At 35.5% G+C, this 21,415-nt stretch overlaps 1 protein-coding gene across 1 annotated transcript; it reads left to right on the plus strand.

Annotated features, from left to right (window-relative positions):
• The first annotated feature begins 16,557 nt into the window (after positions 1–16,557).
• Positions 16,558–19,753, plus strand: LOC138703772 (uncharacterized). Its single transcript, XM_069831939.1, has 2 exons — positions 16,558–16,680; positions 17,735–19,753. Exons 1-2 carry the CDS (start codon positions 16,674–16,676, stop codon positions 19,090–19,092), a joined length of 1,365 nt encoding a protein of 454 aa, XP_069688040.1. The 5' UTR covers positions 16,558–16,673; the 3' UTR covers positions 19,093–19,753.
• The last annotated feature ends 1,662 nt before the right edge of the window (positions 19,754–21,415 follow it).

The following is a 21,415-nucleotide window of genomic DNA, read 5'->3' on the forward strand; positions in this document are numbered from 1 at the left end:
GAACTTGTCTGCCTGTTATGTGGGTGTGTTTGATTGTTGAAAGGTGTTGAAGAGTGGAGTCAAATAGTGTATGTGTACTGAAATTGATCTGTGTGTTGAGAATTTGATCGGGGTGTGTTTTAGTGTGTTTGTATATTTCGTATTGTTCTAGTGTGTTGAGTTTTTGGTTCTTGGGTTGTATGTGTAGGATTTCCATGTCCGCATTTATGTTATTGTTGACAACAAACACACCTACAAAATATACAGAAAACCAACCACCACCATCACACACATACACAACACATCTAACCACCCCATACAACACAAACATGCTGCATTCAGGACAATGGTACACAGATTATTCAACATACCCATGAGCCAACAACACTACAATGAAGAAGTGAACACAATCAAATACATAGCACAAGAAAACGGATACAATCCAAACATAATAGACAACATCATAAGAAAGACAAAACAAAAATTTAACAAACACAAAAACACGCAAAACACAACACAAACACAAGAACACAAGAAATACATCACACTAACATATGAAAACAAAAGCACACATAAGATCGCATCTTCATTCTGAAAGCAGAAATACAACATAGCATACAGAACAGAAAACACACTACAAAGACATCTCAACACACAAAAAACACAAACAAATAAATACGACCACACAGGTGTTTACAAACTCATATGCAATAGTTGCGATAAGTTCTACATAGGACAGACAGACAAATCATTCCAAACACGCTACAAAGAACACATTAAAGCAATAACCAGAGGACACAATACATGTACATACGCCGATCACATAACCAATGCTAACCATACATACAATAACATAAATGCGGACATGGAAATCCTACACATACAACGTAAGAACCAAAAACTCAACACACTGGAACAATACGAAATATACACACACACTAAAACACACTCCGATCAAATTCTCAACACACAGATCAATTTTAGTACACACACACTATTTGACTCCACTCTTCAACACCTTTCAACAATCAAACACACCCACATAACAGGCAGACAAGTTCCAGATGACGCTGAGATCTAGTAGGCTCTGAGGATGGTGAGTGAAGCACTGAAACAGCTGTAAACCGCACAAATCCTACATAATTAAGACAAGTAAGTCCGCTAGTGAATCAATTAATTATTAAAAATGTTAGTAAAAATAAAATGATGTCCCTGTACTTCCTCCCACTCGTTACATGTAAACTAGAAGATAGCCTAATTCGTGCCACTGCAATACAATAGGCCTATCTTCTTGTATTCCGTTTCCACTTCCCTTTGCATTGCGTCGCGTCGCGGCACCATTACACAATTACACAGCCTTCTGCCTGCCTGACTTCCTCAATTGAGGCCACATAGATACTGTATAACCCATCCATCGCGTGTGTACTCCTCATACCCCGCTAACAAGTGCCGAGACATGGACAGTTGTGGAGCTAAAAGGCTGGATTCACGAAATGTCTAATTTCCGGCACTATAAGCACGCTCCAGTTTAAGGAAAGAACAGCAGCAAGATAACTGACGCCTTGCGGAACTTAAGCAAGCATGCCACGGCCTACACTTCTTCACATTTATAGGCACTTGGAAGTTGATGCCAATGACTACGAGGACAGCGGCGATGACGATGCCGATAGTTTATATTTAACAATTTTAATAATAATAATAATAATAATAATAATAATAATAATAATAATAATAATAATAATAATAATAAAATAATGATTTATTTTAGCTGGCAGAGTTAAGGCCGTAAGGCCTTCTCTTCCACTCAACCAGCAAGAAGTATATATACATATGCATGAACTTACAAAGAATTCAACAATTTGATTTAGATGAGTGTTACATGTATACAAGAGTTAAACAACAAAATACTATGAACTACAGGGACATCATTTTATTTTTACTTCAATTTTTATTGTACCTGAGTTTTTCAATGTACTTCACTCCCACCCCTTCTACTAATGAAGTTCAACCGTCCCCCACACAGAACCAAGACCGCATATGGGTACAGTCATAGTAGCCTTACGGTCATAAAAAATATGTTCGCGTTTTCCAGTGACGAAAGAGCTTTCAATATTGAGTCATTTTCGCGCAGGTACTGTCGTCCATTTGCCTACGTCGTATCCCGGTTTCCCCCACCAGCTTTTATTCGCCAGCTAGTGGCTGGGCTGTCTTAGCTCTTTTCTGAGAACATTAATTTCTGTTAGAAATTGGACGTCTACGTAATATTATAGAACTGTTTAAAATAACTTAAATAAAAGAGCCTCGTTAAGTAATTAACTGTCACGTGATTTCGTCCCTTTCTACGACCCTACGACATAACAACTTGGACGGACAGTAGATAGCATGTCTGAGTAATTTTATCTTTTCGGATCGGGCAGAAGTGAAGATTGAATTTACAGTACGTAAGATACTCTTTTATAGAGTAGGTACAGAATTATTTCAACATGAGTTACTAGTACGAAAAACGAAACTGGTAATTGGGATTAGGCACAATAGTCTATAGTGCGATAATATGCACAAAAGAACTGAAACCTGTATCAAAATGAACGGCCACCATTTTCAAAAATGTGTTTAAATATCCATATTATGATTATTTTCAATTTAACTTCATTCTCTATAGTGTACGCTAATGTGCTGTAGACAGTATAATATACACTGCATAATGAATACGTCCGCATGGACAGCTCAGTTCGTGAGTAAAAACACTCATTGTTAATACTGTACTGTATTTTGATTGAACAAAAACCTAATGAAAATGATTCAAAATCAAAATCGCGATATTTCCTAGTTTACGTAAATGGATGAACTGCTTTTCTCCCCTCCTATACCTAGTAAAGTGATTTGTTTGTATATTACGCCAGTATCATCGAACTCCAGTCGTGGAAGGGGGAACCAAATGCCATTGATCCAGAAGTATAGGCAAGTTAATATTAAAAATGTTAGTAAAAATAAAATGATGTCCCTGTATTAATTAAACACTGAAATAAACTGTTTAGCAGAATTAAGCCAAATACATAGAATTTTAATATATTTCAAATAATATTAGAAAATAGAAAGAGATTATTATGAGACAATGAGAGAATTTTGTACCAGTTGTAATTGCATAATTATTATTCATGATTGTGTAACTTAATGGTTGAGAGTTCGATACAGTTCCAACAATTTTTGGGCGAGATAGTTTAATTTTAATATGACATAATACCGTGGTAGGCTTTCAAAGACGTATTTTATTTATTGTGGTTTCTGAAACTAGTACCGCATTCATTCATTCATTCATTCATTCATTCATTCATTCATTCATTCATTCATTCATTCATTCATTCATTCATTCATTCATTCATTCATTCATTCATTCATTCAACCTGGTTGGCGAGTTGGTAAAGCGCTGGCCTTCTATGCCCAAGGTTGCAGGTTCGATCCCGGGTCAGGTCGATGGCATTTAAGTGTGCTTAAATGCGACAGGCTTATGTCAGTAGATTTACTGGCATGTAAAAGATCTCCTGCGGGACAAAATTCCGGCACATCCGGCGACGCTGATATAACCTCTGCAGTTGCGGGCGTCGTTAAATAAAACATAACATTCATTCATTCATTCATTCAAGGGCAGGTCTTTCACTGCAAACCCAGCTTTCTCCAATCTTTCTATTTTATGACTTCCTATTAGTCTCCGCATAGATCCATGTATCTTAATGTCGACTATCATCACTGATGTCTTCTTCTGCCCCGAACTATTCTCCCGTTTATCATTCCTTCCAGTGCATCTTTGAGTAGGCAGTTTCTTCTCAGCCAGTGACCCAGCCATTTCATTTTTCTCTACCTGATCAGTTTCAGCATCATTCTTTCTTCACCCACTCTTTTCAGCACAGCTTCGTTTGTTATTATGCCTGTCCATTTCACACGCTCCAATCTTCTCCATATCCACATTTCAAATGCTTCTAGTCGCTTCTCTTCATTTCATTGTAATGTCCATGTTTCTGTCTCATACAGTGCCACACTCCACACAAAGCACTTTACTAGTCTCTTCCTTCGTTCTCTTTCCAGAGGCTCCTTTTTATATTAAAAGCTTTTCCTTGGCCATTACTATTCTTCTTTTGACTTCCTGGCAGCAGCTCATGTTACTGCTTATAGTAAAGTAGCCACGTTCAATTAGTAGGCTAGCGGTGTCAAAGAGGACGGAAGCTTTGTAGTTTCAATAATTTTAATTATGTCGCTGTCCATTGTCGTCGTCAAGGCTTTTGAAGGCCGCTCCAATACTCCACGCGGAGTTGCAAATTTTAGCAGTGTGTCTTGTTCTAGTTCACAGTGAAAATTAATTATATTACAGTCCAGTGTATAATAAAAATGTGGAGGCCGTGGGAAGCGAATGAAGTGTCGGAACCGATACCCATGAACGTCAATAACGACGATGGTAATAATAATAATAATAATAATAATAATAATAATAATAATAATAATAATAAATCAGAGTTAAATAACAATTCAAATTCAAAAGCTAGACCAAAATTATGTAAGCAGTGTCAAACGTTTGTGTGCAATGCTCACACGTGTGTTCTGAAAAACAATTTAGGTCAAGGAAAAATTTCGGAGACATCTAAAATTCTTAAATTAAATAGGAATACTGTAAGTAAAATTGTAAAAAAGGGACCTAAGACACCTAAAAAGCGTGAACACAAAGTCACAAAATTTAATAAAGTAGATGGTTTTACGTGTGATTACATTTGCCGTGAAATATATAGTTCTTACAATAAGGGCCAATCCTTAACAATAAAAGAATTATTACAAAAAGTCAAACTTTCCGGTTTTCCTTATGAAGAAACATTTAATTATTTCTTTAAATAATTGAGTAGCTTAATATCAAAGACGGACAACTGTCATCTCCATAGTTTTGATCTAGAGGCAATTTTTTAATTCACAGTGTTCTTTGTAATATTTAACAAAATTTATTTTATAAATGTAGTGTTAGAGTTTGCATATAGTTTCACTATAACTGGAAAGAGCATACAAATTGTATAAAAAACAACAGCTATCTAAATTTCGATTGAGGTCAGATGTCCGTCTTTGATATTAAGCTACTCAATTAATTTAAAATAAATAATCTAAATAATATAAATAATCTTCAAATTAACTCATGCTTTGAGCAATTAAGCCTAGCCCATATCCATGTTATATTAATATATAGCAGCAACAAACAAGACGTGACAACGTCGCATTTTCATTTTATTATCGGTGCATGCAATAAAGACCTACAAATCTTAAAAGGAATGCGGCTGCCTAATAATTAAACGAGGCAACTATACACCCCATGTATTTGAAACTGTCCAGTTGCTGTACTGCCGACATTTAGAATTCACAAGTTTACCTTCTTTATTTTTCTATCTATGATAATGGTCTTCGTTTTGTTTGATTTTTATCTTCTATTGTTATTCTTTATTTGAGACTTGTTTATTTTTATTCATATCAAATTGCTGGGTAACTTTCGGTGCTGGACCCCGGACTCGTTTCACCGGCATTATCACCTTCATATCATTCAGACGCTAAATAACCTAGATGTTGATACAGCGTCATAAAATAACCCAATAAAATAAAATAAATTCATATCAAATTGGAGAAACTTTGAAGAGTCCACTGCAAGAATGATGGATGTCACTTTCTTGTCGAAAATGAACGAAGACTGTCAATGCATAGCTTAAGACATATAGAATGTACATAGAGAGTTATATGGCATTAACACTGATAGTCATTGTCCAGTAATGACCGGAAAATCTCACTTCAGCTTTGAGCGCTAAGCATTTCAAATTTTCAATTGCTTCTCCTGCAAAATGTATTCCAAATGTATTCATTCTTGCAGTGGACTCTTCATTTTTTTACCTCTGTATCGTTACTAGCAACAGAGAAAATGTTGAATAGTGCAACATATTTGTTTGTGCGAGATCGTGCGTATTTGCTTGGTTTCCGCACAAAACCAATCCGCGGAAAGTCTAAAATTCCACATTCAGTATTCCCAACCTAACACACATAACAATTTCCCTCTTCTTACCGCTTAAGTGACATATTGATTTTACTGCTTTAGGCTTTTAACATATTATTTTTAGAGACGTTCAATATAGTAATAATTATAAATTGCAAACTTACCACTGCAATTTCACCTAAATTGCACTGTTAATTATTGTTTTTAAATATTTGCAAAAATTAAGTAAACTCTACAACTCCACTAAAGTTACTACATTCGTGATGCAAGTAACATTAAGGAAGCCGTGAAAAAATCAACAAGATTCCAGACTCATCATGGCGGCTACTTTGACCGGCAAAATTAAACTTGCCGATGTTATTACTGCAATATGTTATATAAATAATATTATTAAAATATTAAAATGAAAAATAAATCATTACATAACCTTACCGTTTGTTTTAAGTTCGCATTTATAGACTGGGGGAAAAAAAGACAGACTTATATCACGGCCTGCTGGAGTACAGTAAACACAGAAAACATTTTAAAGCAACAATGTTGGAGATAGATATTTTTGTTTTGCAAATTTGCCGTCATTGAACAGAAACCAAGATGGAGATTTCATTGCAACTAATTAGAAATTCCTCTTTCAGGTATGTAATAAAAGATCTTCGCACAAAATAATGTATGATACACGAGCGGTATGTTTTCTTTCAATTCTCGGAAATTAAAAAAAGCTCAACTACATGTCGCTTTTTCAAACTTTTCCTCGAACATGAAAACGTCAACATACCGCTCTTGTAAGACATATTACTATTATTATAGCAAACTTATTGGTCATTTTAATTTAAACATTGTTGACTGAATTATTTCCACAGTTAGTTACAAGTTCGAGTGCAGTGTAGTAATGTAGTGTTATAATTAAATTATAAATATCAATGGGAGTTGGAGGTTTATCGGAAGAGAAAAAGCGAAAATTGGAAGAGGAAGGAAGAGTTTCTCAAGACATTTGGCAAATTACTAATGTGGATCATCTAAAATGCAAGATAAAACTATATCTTATTGTGTTGTGATGTAATTACGTTATAATAGTATATTATGCAACGAGCCTATAATGATAGTAATTAAGAAGCGAGTACGGATGTTTATGAAACGAGCGCAAGCGAGTTTCATAATTTTCATACGAGCTTCTTAATTACCATTATAGGCGAGTTTCATACGACTTTTTATGCTCGACCATATTTCTAACTTGAAATTATTAAGATGTATACGTTTTATTTGTATTTGACAAGACCTTGTTCTAGGTCGTGAATTTTGAGATGTGCGCAGACGCGAAAGTATTGATTTTTTCCGAGGAACAATAATGGCATTGACCTTGATGTAATCCCGTTAAACTTGATATAACCTTGATTATTGAATTCGACATTGAAAAACGAGATGACAAATTGAATTTATTTGAATATTATTTACAATTAACGCTAATTATTATAGTAACAGAACATAACCTTCTGCGACAGTATTGAATTTCCAGCGTCCGTGACTTTTCGCTAATTCTCTTTCGATTGCATATCCGAGAATAATCGATACTTGCGGTTTTATAGCGGTACAAAGCTGACTTGTCATTGGCTGAACACCTGTAAGCTGAGTTGTCATTGGCTGAACACCTGTAAGCTGAGTTGTCATTGGCTGAACACCTGTAAGCTGAGTTGTCATTGGCTGAACACCTGTACTTTAATGACATGCATTAAAGGACTGCTACCAGGTGTATAATTACTACATTTCGGCATGGTCGAGCATGGTATTATAATACTTTCTTGAACTCTCTCTGCTCGTTTCTCAAACTTTTCCTCGATTTTGTAAAAAGCACTTCCCAATCTTGTGTCGTAATATACTATTTCTTGTTATTATTTTTATTATTTTACTGTCTGACTTTCCAAGGCTTGCCTGTAGATACAATTTACAATAATGGTTGTACATGAATGAGCACACCAAAAATATATATAGATAAAAATGTAAGTTAAAAGTACAAAATTTCAATCACAAATAGGCTATATAATTTTATGCTCGACCATGCCGAAATGTAGTAATTATATACCTGGTAGTAGCCCTTTAATGCACCTCATTAAAGTACACCTATTCATTATAGTTCAATTGTTCAGCCAATGAGAAATCACCATTGTACTATTATAAAAGCGCAAGTATCGATTATTCTCGGATATGCAATCGAAAGACAACTAGCGAAAAGTCACGGAGGCTGGAAATCCAATACTGTCGCAGAAGGTTATATTCTGTTACTATAATAATTAGCATTAATTGTAAATAATATTCAAATAAATTCAATTTGTCATCTCGTTTTTCAATTCTAAATCAATTTCCAGGTTATATCAAGACTAATGTTCATGTTACTCTTTAGATTATATCAAGGCCAATGACATTCGTTCCTCGGAATAAATCAATACTTTGGCGTCTGCGCACATCTCACAATTTAGGTCAGTTCCGTTCCTCACAAAACCATAACATGAATACTTATGAATAATTTCAAGTTAGAAATATGGTCGAGCATAAAAAATCGTATGAAACTTGCCTATGATGGTAATTAAGACGCTCGTATGAAAATTATGAAACTCGCTTGCGCTCGTTTCATAAACAAACATACTCGCGTCTTAATTATTACCATTATAGCTCGTTGCATAATGTACTATTAATGTTTATGTGGAATGTTTACCATATAGATGATTTTTTAAGATTGCAACTGAGTATTTAATTATGTTTTGGACAATTTCGTCCTAAATATCTTTGTCTAATTTATGCTTCCCTTTCCACGTCACAACAAATTTAGGGACTGTTCCTCGGGACCCCAACAGCAGGCATGAGGCTGTGATACTCTGGACGTTGTATTTGTTACGGAAGTAAGGTATTGTTCACTCGTATATTTCTTTATGCTCGACCATGCCGAAATGTAGTAATTATACACCTGGTAGCAGACCTTTAATGGACCTCATTGAAGTACACCTACTCATTAAAGGTCAGGTCTTTCAGCCAATGATGACTCAGGTTACAACTGTTCAGCCAATGACAGGTCAGCTTTGTACCGTTATAAAACCGTAAGTATCGATTATTCTCGGATATGCAATCGAAAGAGAATTAGGGAAAAGTCACGGAGGCTGGAAATCCAACTGTCGCAGAAGGTTATGTTCTGTTACTATAATAATTAGCGTTAATTGTAAATAATATTAAAATAAATTCAATTTGTCATCTCGTTTTTCAATGTCTAATTTATTTTTAATGTTATCTCTGTAGGTGCTTATGGTCTAGCAAGGTCATTGTGAACATCTGTTCCTCGAAAAAAATCAATACTTTCGCGTCTGCGCACATCTCACAATTTACGGGACATTGGCCAAGGTCAGATACAAAGAAAATTAATAATATCAAGTTAGAAATATGGTCGAGCATAAAAAGTCGTATGAAACTCGCCTATAATGGTAATTAAGAAGCTCGTATGAAAATTATGAAACTCGCTTGCGCTCGTTTCATAAATATCCATACTCGCTTCTTAATTACCTTCATTATAGGCTCGTTGCATAATGTACTATTTTTATCTTTATCAACATCCTTAGTTTGAGCTTTGGACTGTCAAAGCGTATTATAGGATCGATGATCTCTGAGACAGATTTTTTCCTATTGATGTCGATAATGTCAATCCTCCGTACGCTATCTTGATCAATGAAACAATGAACTTCTTCGTAATCTTCCAAACTTTTGTTTCGGAGAGCAGCAGCAAGAAGGGAACGAATGATGTTATGTCGTTTTATTCCTAAGATTTCTCCCAAGCACATGAGGTAGGGATTCAAACTCACTGCAGTGTCTGCAGTGGGATGTGTCTGTGGAACGTCCTGGAAGAGCTCGAACTGGCGCTACCATGGCTCTCATTTTTATCATATCTGTCCACTTACACCTGGATTTTTAATTTCTTTTATTGTGTGCCAATATCGGAATTTTACATACTATGGCACCTACTTTGTTTTATGTCTGATCTTCCTTATTCTCTATTGCTTTATTGTGAACATGATTTCACTTATTTTTTAAAATAAATAATTTCAATTTCGGATTCTAATTTGTTTTACTCTAAGCGTACAATTATTTAAATAAAACTGCTACTGCTACATCACAAAAACAAAGAGAATCTTATATCTGACTTGAAATAGGTTACTTCTGATTTTGTAATATTTCAGATCGTTGTTATCAGTCACTCACACAGTTTTATCTGAGCTTACCATGTTCGTTAAGCTGACGTTGCTCTAGTTTAGGATCTCTGTATTTCTAGGTCTTAGGGATTAACGGGACTTCATTTATGATGAAATGAAAAGTTACTACTATTCAAAACCAGTGTATTTGGCGTTTGATTGATAATTATAACCGACACCAAGGTCATCTTTTTTGCTACAAGAAGAAAATTACTGATAATGAAATAATAATAGTAACAATAACATTTAATAAAGAAATACGAGGCGCATCCAGAAAGTAAGTTTCCCGCTTTTTTCCCCTTGAAAGTAAACGTAATTAGTCGTGTCAATTGCGCATGCGTAACAGATCTATGACGTATCAATCATATGCCAGCCGGACAGGTCCCGCCTGGTGCCAGTAGCATGGCAGCAGTGGTCCGAAATGGGAGCTCTTATTCCTTCTCCCGCCGCCTGCGAGGTTCGGTCGGTGATAAAGTTCTTTAATGCACAAAGCATTGCGCCAATTGAAATTCATCGGCAGCTCTGTCAGGTCTATGGGCCGAACATCATGAGTAAGCAGATGGTGCGTCGCTGGTGTAGGCAGTTTTCCGAAGGTCGTCAAAGTGTCCATGATGAAGAGCGCATCATCAATGATGATCGTGTTGAGCTGGTGCGGCAGTGCATCATGGAGAATCGTCGCTTCACGATTGCGGAGCTGAGCAGCCATTTTCCGCAGATATCGCGATCCTTGTTGCATGAGATTGTCACTAAGCACCTGCTGTTCAAAAAAGTGTGTACCAGGTGGGTACCGAAAAACCTGATACCCGAACACAAAATGCAACGTTTAGGAGCAGCACTGACATTTCTGCAACGGTATCACAATGACGGCGACGAGTTCCTCCACAGGATCGTCACGGGCGATGAGACTTGGATTTCGCACTTCACCCCGGAAACCAAGCAGCAGTCAATGCATTGGCGGCATAGTGGATCTCCGGTCAGGACGAAATTCAAACAGACGCTGTCGGTACGGAAAGTGATGTGCACGGTGTTCTGGGACAGGAAGGGCATTCTGCTCATTGACTTCCTTCCAAGAGGTGAAACAGTGAACGCTCACCTTTACTGTGAAACACTGCGAAAATTGCGACGTGCCATTCAAAACAAGAGGCGTGGAATGCTTACTGCAGGTGTTGTGCTCCTCCATGACAATGCTCGTCCACATACGGCTCGGCGCACAGCAGCTGTTTTGACGGAATTTGGCTGGGAGTTGTTTGATCACCCACCCTACAGTCCTGATCTTGCTCCCAGCGATTTTCACGTTTTCTTGCACCTCAAGAAATTCCTGTCCTCCGGTGAGCGTTTTGGCAACGACGAAGAGCTGAAGACGTCTGTCACACGCTGGTTCCATTCACAGGCGGCAGAGTTCTACGACAGAGGAATACAAAAGTTGATCCCACGATACGACAAGTGTCTCAATTCTGATGGTGGCTATGTTGAAAAATAGCTGAAACATTGCTGTACCTGTTGCCAATAAATGTTTTCCTGAAAGTGTGTGTTCTTTTTTTTTAAATAGGGAAACTTACTTTCTGGATGCGCCCCGTAGTAGAAATGGTATTGAAAGGATTAAACCTACAATCGCACGTTTCTATAATTACAGCTATGTTTGTGACATATTCGGAAGGTTAAAATGAATTTCATTTCAGTAAGGCTAGAATATTCTTCGTCCTATATTACTCTGTGTACATTAACGCTATTGAAATCTTCATAAAATCATTATCCAGTTAGGAACATGTTTAAAAAAACTCAAGTATATTTTCGACGCAATTCCTGTACAAATATTATTTTACAATCAATAAGAACTGAACAACAGGATATCCCTAATGAGTGGACAACGTATTAGATAGCAGAAAAGTGTGGCAATCCGTTGTAAGATTATCCTGAATTGTGTTGCACTGCAAGTGACCTGGAAGCTCTTATCTTGTTCTGCAAAGTACCTGATTATTAACTGGATTGCTCAAAACTGTTTGCGTTCTCTAAGAAGTTCGAAAGATTGTAACAGAGTAATATTAACAACAGTAATAACCATAATAATACTTAATATTTTAGGAGAAAAATTCGCTCCTGCGCTGGGGATCGAACCCGGGTCCTTGGTTATACGTACCAAGCGCTCTGACGACTGAGCTACGCCGAATTCAATCCACAGCACCGGATCGAACAGGAAAACATCGAAGGTCGAAAGTTCGATCCGGTGCTGTGGATTGAATTCGGCGTAGCTCAGTGGTCAGAGCGCTTGGTACGTAGAACCAAGGACCCGGGTTTGATCCCCGGAGCAGGAGCGAATTTTTCTCCTAAAATATTGAGTGTCAATATTACAGATAAATTCTGTAGGACAAATTAATATATCTATAATAGTAATAACCATGCTTTTAAAGTTATCAAAATATGATTAATTATTATTCAGTCAATATGGCTTAAGCATTGCATTACATATGAAATGAAAACATATGTGAAAATATATTGATGTGTTACATCCTATTTAATCTTGATACAAACGTTTTCGCCCCTAATGGGCATCTTCGGGTACAAATATAAGTATCATCTAAAATCAATTACAATACAAGCTTACATTTAAAACTACCTTGACTAGAATAAAGTAAGACATGGTGACTAAGTTATCTATATCAACATTAATTGTCCTGTCAAAATTAAAAACGAATTCATTTTAAAACAATGTGAATGTGTTTTGCCATGCTAAGTAGATCCTTTGTATGGTATCTCAGATGTATTGTGTTTTCAATAAAATCATTAAAATACTAAAACTATACAAATTAAAATCTAATATTATCAAATTTGGTGTCATAAAGCATGTATAGCTAATTTCGTGGAGCAATTGGAATTCTCGTAAAATATTCAATGATGTAACACATCAATATATTTTCACATATGTTTTCATTTCATATGTAATGCAAGCCATATTGACTGAATAATAATTAATCATATTTTGATATTTGTTATTAACACGAGGCTTAGCTGAATATTTCCAACATGAATGGTAAATTATGCTTTTAAAGACTGAGTCCTCCTTATTCCTGTAAGGACTTTAACAAGCACTGGTCTACACCTGTGGAGTAACGGTCAGCGCGTCTGGCTGCGAAACCAGGTGGCCCGGGTTCGAATCCCGCTCGGGGAAAGTTACCTGATTGAGGTTTTTATCCGGGGTTTTCCCTCAACCCAATACGAGCAAGTGCTGGGTAACTTTCGGTGCTGGACCCCGGACTCATTTCACCGTCATTATCACCTTCATTTCATTCAGACGCTAAATAACCTAGATGTTGATACAGCGTCGTAAAATAACACAATAAAATAAGATAGATAGATAGATAGATAGATAGATAGATAGATAGATAGATAGATAGATAGATAGATAGATGAATTTAATGTCATTCAGCAATTTACAGCCATAGACAACGTCAGAGTAGAAATACATGGCTACTACAATATGAATTAATGTAAAAATAAAATAAAAAATAAATATACAATCACCAGATAATCACAAAAATAGATTAAAAGTTTTAAAATAAATAGTATAAAATCATGTTAAAATGTACAGATTTGTCAATTGCATGATCGGCATTGGATCGGTGTCGGTTAGAGTTCCCGGGTAGCTCAGTGGTAGAGCGTTGGTACGTTAAACCAAAGGTCCCGGGTTCGATACCCGGCTCCGGAACAATTTTTCCCTCGAAATTATTCAAATCAACTTTACAGGGAGTTATACCTGAAATCTTGATTTGCATTTGAGACACAGTTGGGTAGATAAAACATTTATACAAATAAACGCTATAGTGGCTTATAAAAAAATGAATGGTCACCTAAACGCCAGCAATCTGCAGAAATTAGGATAATTTCTTTTTAGAGTTAAAATTAGATGGGAAGAGAAAGTCAAAGCTCTAACGGAGATGGAATTATAAATGTTGAGTAGTCACACGACAAGAAACTACGAATAGTAGTCAATGAAGTTAACAGAATAATTCTTAAGAGATTGAGCATAAAAATGAAAAAGCTAAGGTAAGAGTTTTAAATACAAGAGCTATACTTATTATTAGTTGTGTATTATTATTATAATTATTGTTATTATTATTATTGTGGTGTCCAATTATAAATATTTAGGTTGCGAAATGAGTGTCTACTCAGGAAATTTAAAAGACATAGACACTAAACTGTCCAGATTTAAGATGATATGCAGCACCATTCATAAGACATTAAGAAATAAAACAAGAAAAGAAACTAGAATGAAATTTTACAAAACAATGGCAGTCCCAACGTTCCATATTATATGGAAGTGAAGTCTGGGTAAGTTCGAACAGTACAAAAAGAAAAATTCAAAGTGCAGAAATGTATTTTCTAAGGAGAACCAAAGGTTGTACACTAATGGACAAAGTTAAAAATGAAGAAATTAGAACAGAATTGCAGACAGTTTCTATAAACGAACAAATTGAAAGCTACCGTAATAATTGGTTATATCACGTAGATAGGATGAGCAATTCGAGACTACCAAAATTACTGTATCAATATCGACCGATTGGAAGGAGGGACGTGGGACGACCCAAGAAGAGATGGAGAGATATGCTGTGAGGACGGAACAGGCATTTTGCCTATACCGTGAAGTGCAGAAGAAGAAGAAGAAGATTATTATTATTATTATTATTATTATTATTATTGTAAACAGAGGATACTTATAAGTTCATTATGTATTAGTTTTTGTTATATTTGTATTGAGAGTGATGGCGGATTAAGAACTGGAATACATCTAATCCGCCATGACGTGAACAATGATTGATGAAGTAAATAAATAAATAAATAAATAAATAAATAAATAAATAAATAAATAAATAAATAAATAAATAAATAAATAAATAAATAAATAAATAAATAAATAAATTCCTTGAATTATTAAATGTGTCTCCAAAGAACCAACCAACAGTTATTGGTGTAATAAAATGTGCATGGAGGTGCATTGTTCATTACTGCCCTGTTCATTTTATTTCATTTCTATTCCATTTTGTAGGCCATAGGTTTTTTTTCCCCTTTATGCAGCACACCTTTATAGATAATCGTATTTCACTAATGTAAGGACAGATAAAAATAATATAAGCAAAAATAACAAAATATAAATGACACTCGGGAGGAACTTAAACGCAGAATAAATATGGGAAATGCGTGTTATTATTCGGTTGAGAAGCTTTTGCCATCCAGTCTGCTGTCAAAAAATCTGAAAGTTAGAATTTATGAAACAGTTATATTACCGGTTGTTCTGTATGGTTATGAAACTTGATTCTCACTTTGAAAGAGGAACTGAGATTAAGGGTGTTTGAGAATAACGTTCTTAGGAAAATATATGGAGCTAAGAGGGATGACGTTATAGGAGAATGGAGAAAGTTGCACAACGCAGTACTACACGCATTGTATTCTTCACCTGACATAATTAGGAACATTAAATCCAGACGTTTGAGATGGGCAGGGCATGTAGCACGTATGAGCGAATTCAGAAATGCATATAGAGTGTTAGTTTGGAGGCCGTAGGGGAAAAGACCTTTGGGGAAGCCGAGGCGTAGATGGTAAGATGATATTAAAATGGATTTGAGGGAGGTGGGATATGATGATAGAGGCTGGATTGATCTTGCATAGGATAGGGACTGATGGCTGGCTTATGTGAGGGCGGCAATGAACCTCCGGGTTCCTTAAAAGCTATAAGTTAAATGTTTGAGCTTACTTAGGCTCCAACAGCTCAAGTAAACATATCAAGAAGAATCTAAAATAAAATAACTCTTTGCAGTTGCTAATGTTAAATTCAAGTACTGTAGTAAAAACTATAATTTAAATAAGAAATTGCGACTTTTCATTTGATAGACTCGTCCTCTTTTGCGCTTAAAGAATCTTATTGTAAGAAAAATAAATTAAATATTTTTGTTTGAACCAATAGAACTTTCGAGTCTTTGTGTATCCTTTCTGTTTGCAGAAGTTTATTTTTGTGACATCGCATAGGATCTAATGCACTAAAGTTGTTCTTGAGTTACTTCATCAATACCGCATTTAAAATTAATTATAAGAAAACACTAATATCCGGTGGCCTCACATTTGTAAACTTTGTCGCAACTTGCGTATCAGTCATCTAAAATTATTTGCTATCTAACATTAATTATCTTGTTGAACTTGGGTACGGAGTTATTGTTATGTAATCAATCGAAAATACGTTTTGAGTAGAAACGGATGCATTTTCAGGAAATGCGTCATTACTAAGCACGTCACATAAAAAATACAAATCTGTATATAAAGATCGCGTCTAAAAGACACAAATCCATTCCAACTAACGAACACAAGACTGGTCGAATAAAAGAATCATATTTGCTGAATAAGTAGGAGGATTGAAGGAGAGAATTGGACAGCAAGCTAGTAGCCTACACGAGCTATAAGATCGTACAGAATCAAACATGAGAGGTAAGTGCTCAAATCAAAATACTACTTGTTACTCCTGTCGAAATTATACATTACAAAATATTTAATACCAATAAATATCTGTAATGTTTATGTAACGCAATCCGCAATTCTGGATAAATATTTGCTTCCTTCGTCAAATCACGTCAACTAATACTATATATAAAACTTATAAAAATGCAATAAAATTTTGAATCTTATATTACATAACTATAATTTCTGAAATATCTCGAAGAGAAGTAGTTCAAGAATGTAGAAAATGAAAAAAAGGTTATATGTAATTTTCAAGTAGATTGTTATTATAATCCATTTTGAATCTTGCGTACACTACTTTTAACACTTGAATATAAGTAATTGATTAATTAGCGGACTTACTCGTGTTAATTATGTAAGTCTGTGCGGCTTACAGCTGTTTCGGTGCTTCTCACACCATCCTCACATGTAATAGTTGCGACAAGTTCTACATTGGACAGACAGGCAGATCATTCCAAACACGCTACAAAGAACATATTAAAGCAATAACCAGAGGACACAATACATCTACATACGCCGATCACATAACCAATGCTAATCATACATACAATAACATAAAGGCGGACATGGAAATCCTACACATACAACCCAAGAACCAAAAACTCAACACACTAGAACAATATGAAATATACAGACACAATAAAACACACCCCGATCAAATTCTCAACACACAGATCAATTTCAGTACACACACACTGTTTGACTCCACTTTTCAACACCTTTCAACAATCAAACGCACCCACACAACAGGCAGAGAAGTTCGAGATGACGCCGAGATCTAGTAGGCTCTGAGGATGGTGTGAGACGAACCGAAACAGCTGTAAGCCGCACAGACTTACATAATTAACACGAGTAAGTCGGCTAGTTAATCAATTACTTGTTATTATAAGCTACATATATCTATTTGCAGACGTTTAAAGCATACACATTGATAAATTACAGGAGAAATATTGAGTAGATTACATATTTTTCTGTGTAGGGTAATAATTAATAACTACAGTTTATGTTTTTTTCTTTTATTCAGGTTTCTTAATCATCTTCATGGTATTCTGTTTGGAATCCGCCTGGAGTCGTGAATTACACCGAAGAATGTATATTAATAATAATGTTCATAAAGCGGAACACAGCTTACCGGTTTGTCCTCCCGACGAGCACGGAGAAATAATTCTTTATCCCAAACCTGAGAACTGCAGCGAATTCTACCAATGTGCTAATGGATATCTCTACACACACGTTTGTGGCCCAGATCTTTACTATTGTGCAGCGAAAGAGAGATGCGAATACAGCTATAGCTGTGACTTCAGCAACTGTAAGATGAATCCTACTTTGAACAACAAACAAATGCTTAAATTTGAAGAGAAAGCAGATGTGCCTAAATCAAGAAATACTGTACCGTCTTGCCCTCCAGATGAGCATGGAGAAATAATTCTTTATCCCAAACCTGAGAATTGCAGCGAATTCTACCAATGTGCTAATGGATATATTTACACTCACGTTTGTGGCCCAGATCTTTACTATTGTGCAGCCAAAGAGAGATGCGAATACAGCTATAGCTGTGACTTCAGCAACTGTAAGATGAATTCTACTTTGAACAACAAACAAACACTTAAATTTGAAGAGAAAGCGGATGTGCCTAAGTCAAGAAATACTGTACCATCTTGCCCTCCAGATGAACACGGAGAAATAATTCTTTATCCCAAACCTGAGAACTGCAGCGAATTCTACCAATGTGCTAATGGATATCTTTACACTCAAGTTTGTGGCCCAGATCTGTACTATTGTGCAGCCAAAGAGAGATGTGAATACAGCTACAGCTGTGACTTCAGCAACTGTAAGATGAATCCTACTTTGAACAACAAACAAACACTTAAATTTGAAGAGAAAGCGGATGTACCTAAGTCAAGAAATACTGTACCGTCTTGCCCTCCAGATGAACACGGAGAAATAATTCTTTATCCCAAACCTGAGAACTGCAGCGAATTCTACCAATGTGCTAATGGTTATCTTTACACTCACGTTTGTGGCCCAGATCTTTACTATTGTGCAGCCAAAGAGAGATGTGAATACAGCTACAGCTGTGACTTCAGCAACTGTAAGATGAATCCTATTTTGAACAACAAACAAACACTTAAATTTGAAGAGAAAGCAGATGTGCCTAAGTCAAGAAATAGTGTACCGTCTTGCCCTCCAGATGAACACGGAGAAATAATTCTTTATCCCAAGCCTGAGAACTGTAGCGAATTCTACCAATGTGCTAATGGTTATCTCTACACTCACGTTTGTGGCCCAGATCTGTACTATTGTGCAGCCAAAGAGAGATGCGAATACAGCTATAGCTGTGACTTCAGCAATTGTGAAATGAAATCTTTGTTCAAAAAATAAGATTAAGAAATGTCTTACTTATGGCTTTTAGAGAACCCGGAGGTTCATTGCCGCCCTCACATAAGTCCGCCATCGGTCCCTATCCTGAACAAGATTAATCCATTCTCTAAGAGATGACTAGTGATTACAGTGGTATGCGTTAGACATAAGATAATCATGTCTGGATTTCGAATAATTAGTACGTTCTTAACTATAATCATCAGGTTTTATAACGTTTTAATGGCAAATGTATTCTGGTCGATGTAAGAAGTATGTATGTAGTATAGTTTTAAGTAGAAAAGAGAACTGTTAAATCAATTAAAAATTCCCTTGTATATCGAGCATTATTTTTTTTTATTCTTTCTTGGAATCTAATAATGGAAATGTCGAGTGCCTTATAGTTTAATAGTTCTGTCTGTTATCGGCAATCCTTGTCTGAAAGTTTGTTTTTTTGTGCATATCAGTTGAAAATTCGCTCAGTCTGTAGACCAGTGGGTGAAAAACTAGCTGAGTTCTTTAATAAATATAGATTGAACTCATTTTGAGAACACGCTCTTCAGTTACATAATGCTTTTTACTATTTCACTTGGAAATATTTACAGACTAAAGAAAGAGCATGTGTTCATATCATTTAAAACTTTAGAAATGTATACTCATTTGTTTTTACGCTTAATGTTTTATTAGCAGGGAAAGGATTTATATGTAAATACATATTTACTTATAAAGCTAATATAATTTATATTTTGCATTATCTTTATGTTTCACAATGTGTAGGGTTGAAAAATCCTACTTTTATTTTCCATATTTTTCCATATTTTAGAGTTTAGTACATATTTTCGTTAATTTCCATATATTTTCCATATTTCATATAAAACAGTCCATATTATATTAGGTTTAACAATAAAACAAAACAAAATTCCATTAACTTTTAAAAATACATTTCAACAATAGAGATTTAAACACATGTTCAGTAATCCCTTTAACATCAGAGTTATTTGAAAATTAGCAGTCCTATCAACAATGGGAAAGTAAGTTACAAAACTGTATTAATTTAATTTAAAATTTTTAACAGACTTCAGTTGTGCAGCTCAACAGTTAAATGCCAGTCAGAGTACACATAGGTTCAGTTTTGTAAATCATACTATAAAGACGGTAAATATGCCAAAAGTACGTCATTCAGTCAATTTAAAATCAAAACTAACAAGTTACATTTCAGAATTTAAAGAAGATGGTTTATCAACTGACAATAAAATATTATTTTGTAATTTGTGTCAGTGTGCAGTATCATCTACACAAAAGTTCCTGGTGCAACAACACATTACAACTAGTAAACATCAGGCCAACAAACAACTAAATTCCAAGCAGAGACAATTGTTTTTAACACAACCAACAACATCGAATGTAAGATCTGAGTTTAACATCGACCTGTGCCGTTCTCTCATCTCTGCTGATATTCCTCTCTACAAACTAAAGAATAAGGTCTTCAGGGAATTCCTTGAAAAATATACTCAACATACAATCCCGGATGAGTCAACACTTAGGAAGACGTATGCTCCATCCATCTACGATGAGACAATACGGAAGATAAGAGATGAAATTAAAGATAGTTCAATTTGGGTTTCCATTGATGAGACTCCCGACGAAGAAGGTAGACTTGTTGGTAATGTAGTTATCGGTTTGTTAAGTGAACAATATTCTGAACGAATTCTTTTACATTGTGATGTTCTAGAAAAGTGCAATAACAAAACTATAGTTAAACTGTTCAACGAAGCTATGGGTATCCTGTGGCCAAAGGGTATTATGTACGATAATGTGTTATTCTTTATTAGCGATGCTGCCCCTTATATGGTCAAAGCTGGACAAGCATTATCTGTTGTATATCCTAAATTGACTCATTTTACTTGTGTGGCGCATGCATTTCATCGTGTGGCAGAAGTGGTCAGAGACAATTTCCCTAAAGTAGATTTGTTGATTTCATCAGTGAAAAAAGTATTTCTCAAAGCTCCCAGTAGAGTTAACGTGTTGAAAGAAATGTACCCTGAAATTCCATTGCCACCAACGCCAATTTTAACTAGATGGGGTACATGGCTAGAAGCAGTTGAATATTATGCCGAACATATAGACTCTATTAACAATGTTCTCCTTGCATTGGACTCTGAAGATGCAGTCTCAATTGATACTGCGAAAACAGTTACCTGTGACATAAGTGTGAAGAATGACTTAGCTCACATTCAGCATACATTTTCATGCATCATAAAAACGCTCAAAAGTCTCCAAAATAGGCACCTTTCACTATCTGAAAGTTTTGAAATTATGAATAGTACTGTGGAACAACTGAATCGTG

The sequence above is a fragment of the Periplaneta americana genome, chromosome 7 (assembly GCF_040183065.1).
Source record: "Periplaneta americana isolate PAMFEO1 chromosome 7, P.americana_PAMFEO1_priV1, whole genome shotgun sequence".
In the NCBI taxonomy this organism is placed as follows: Eukaryota; Metazoa; Arthropoda; class Insecta; order Blattodea; family Blattidae; genus Periplaneta; species Periplaneta americana.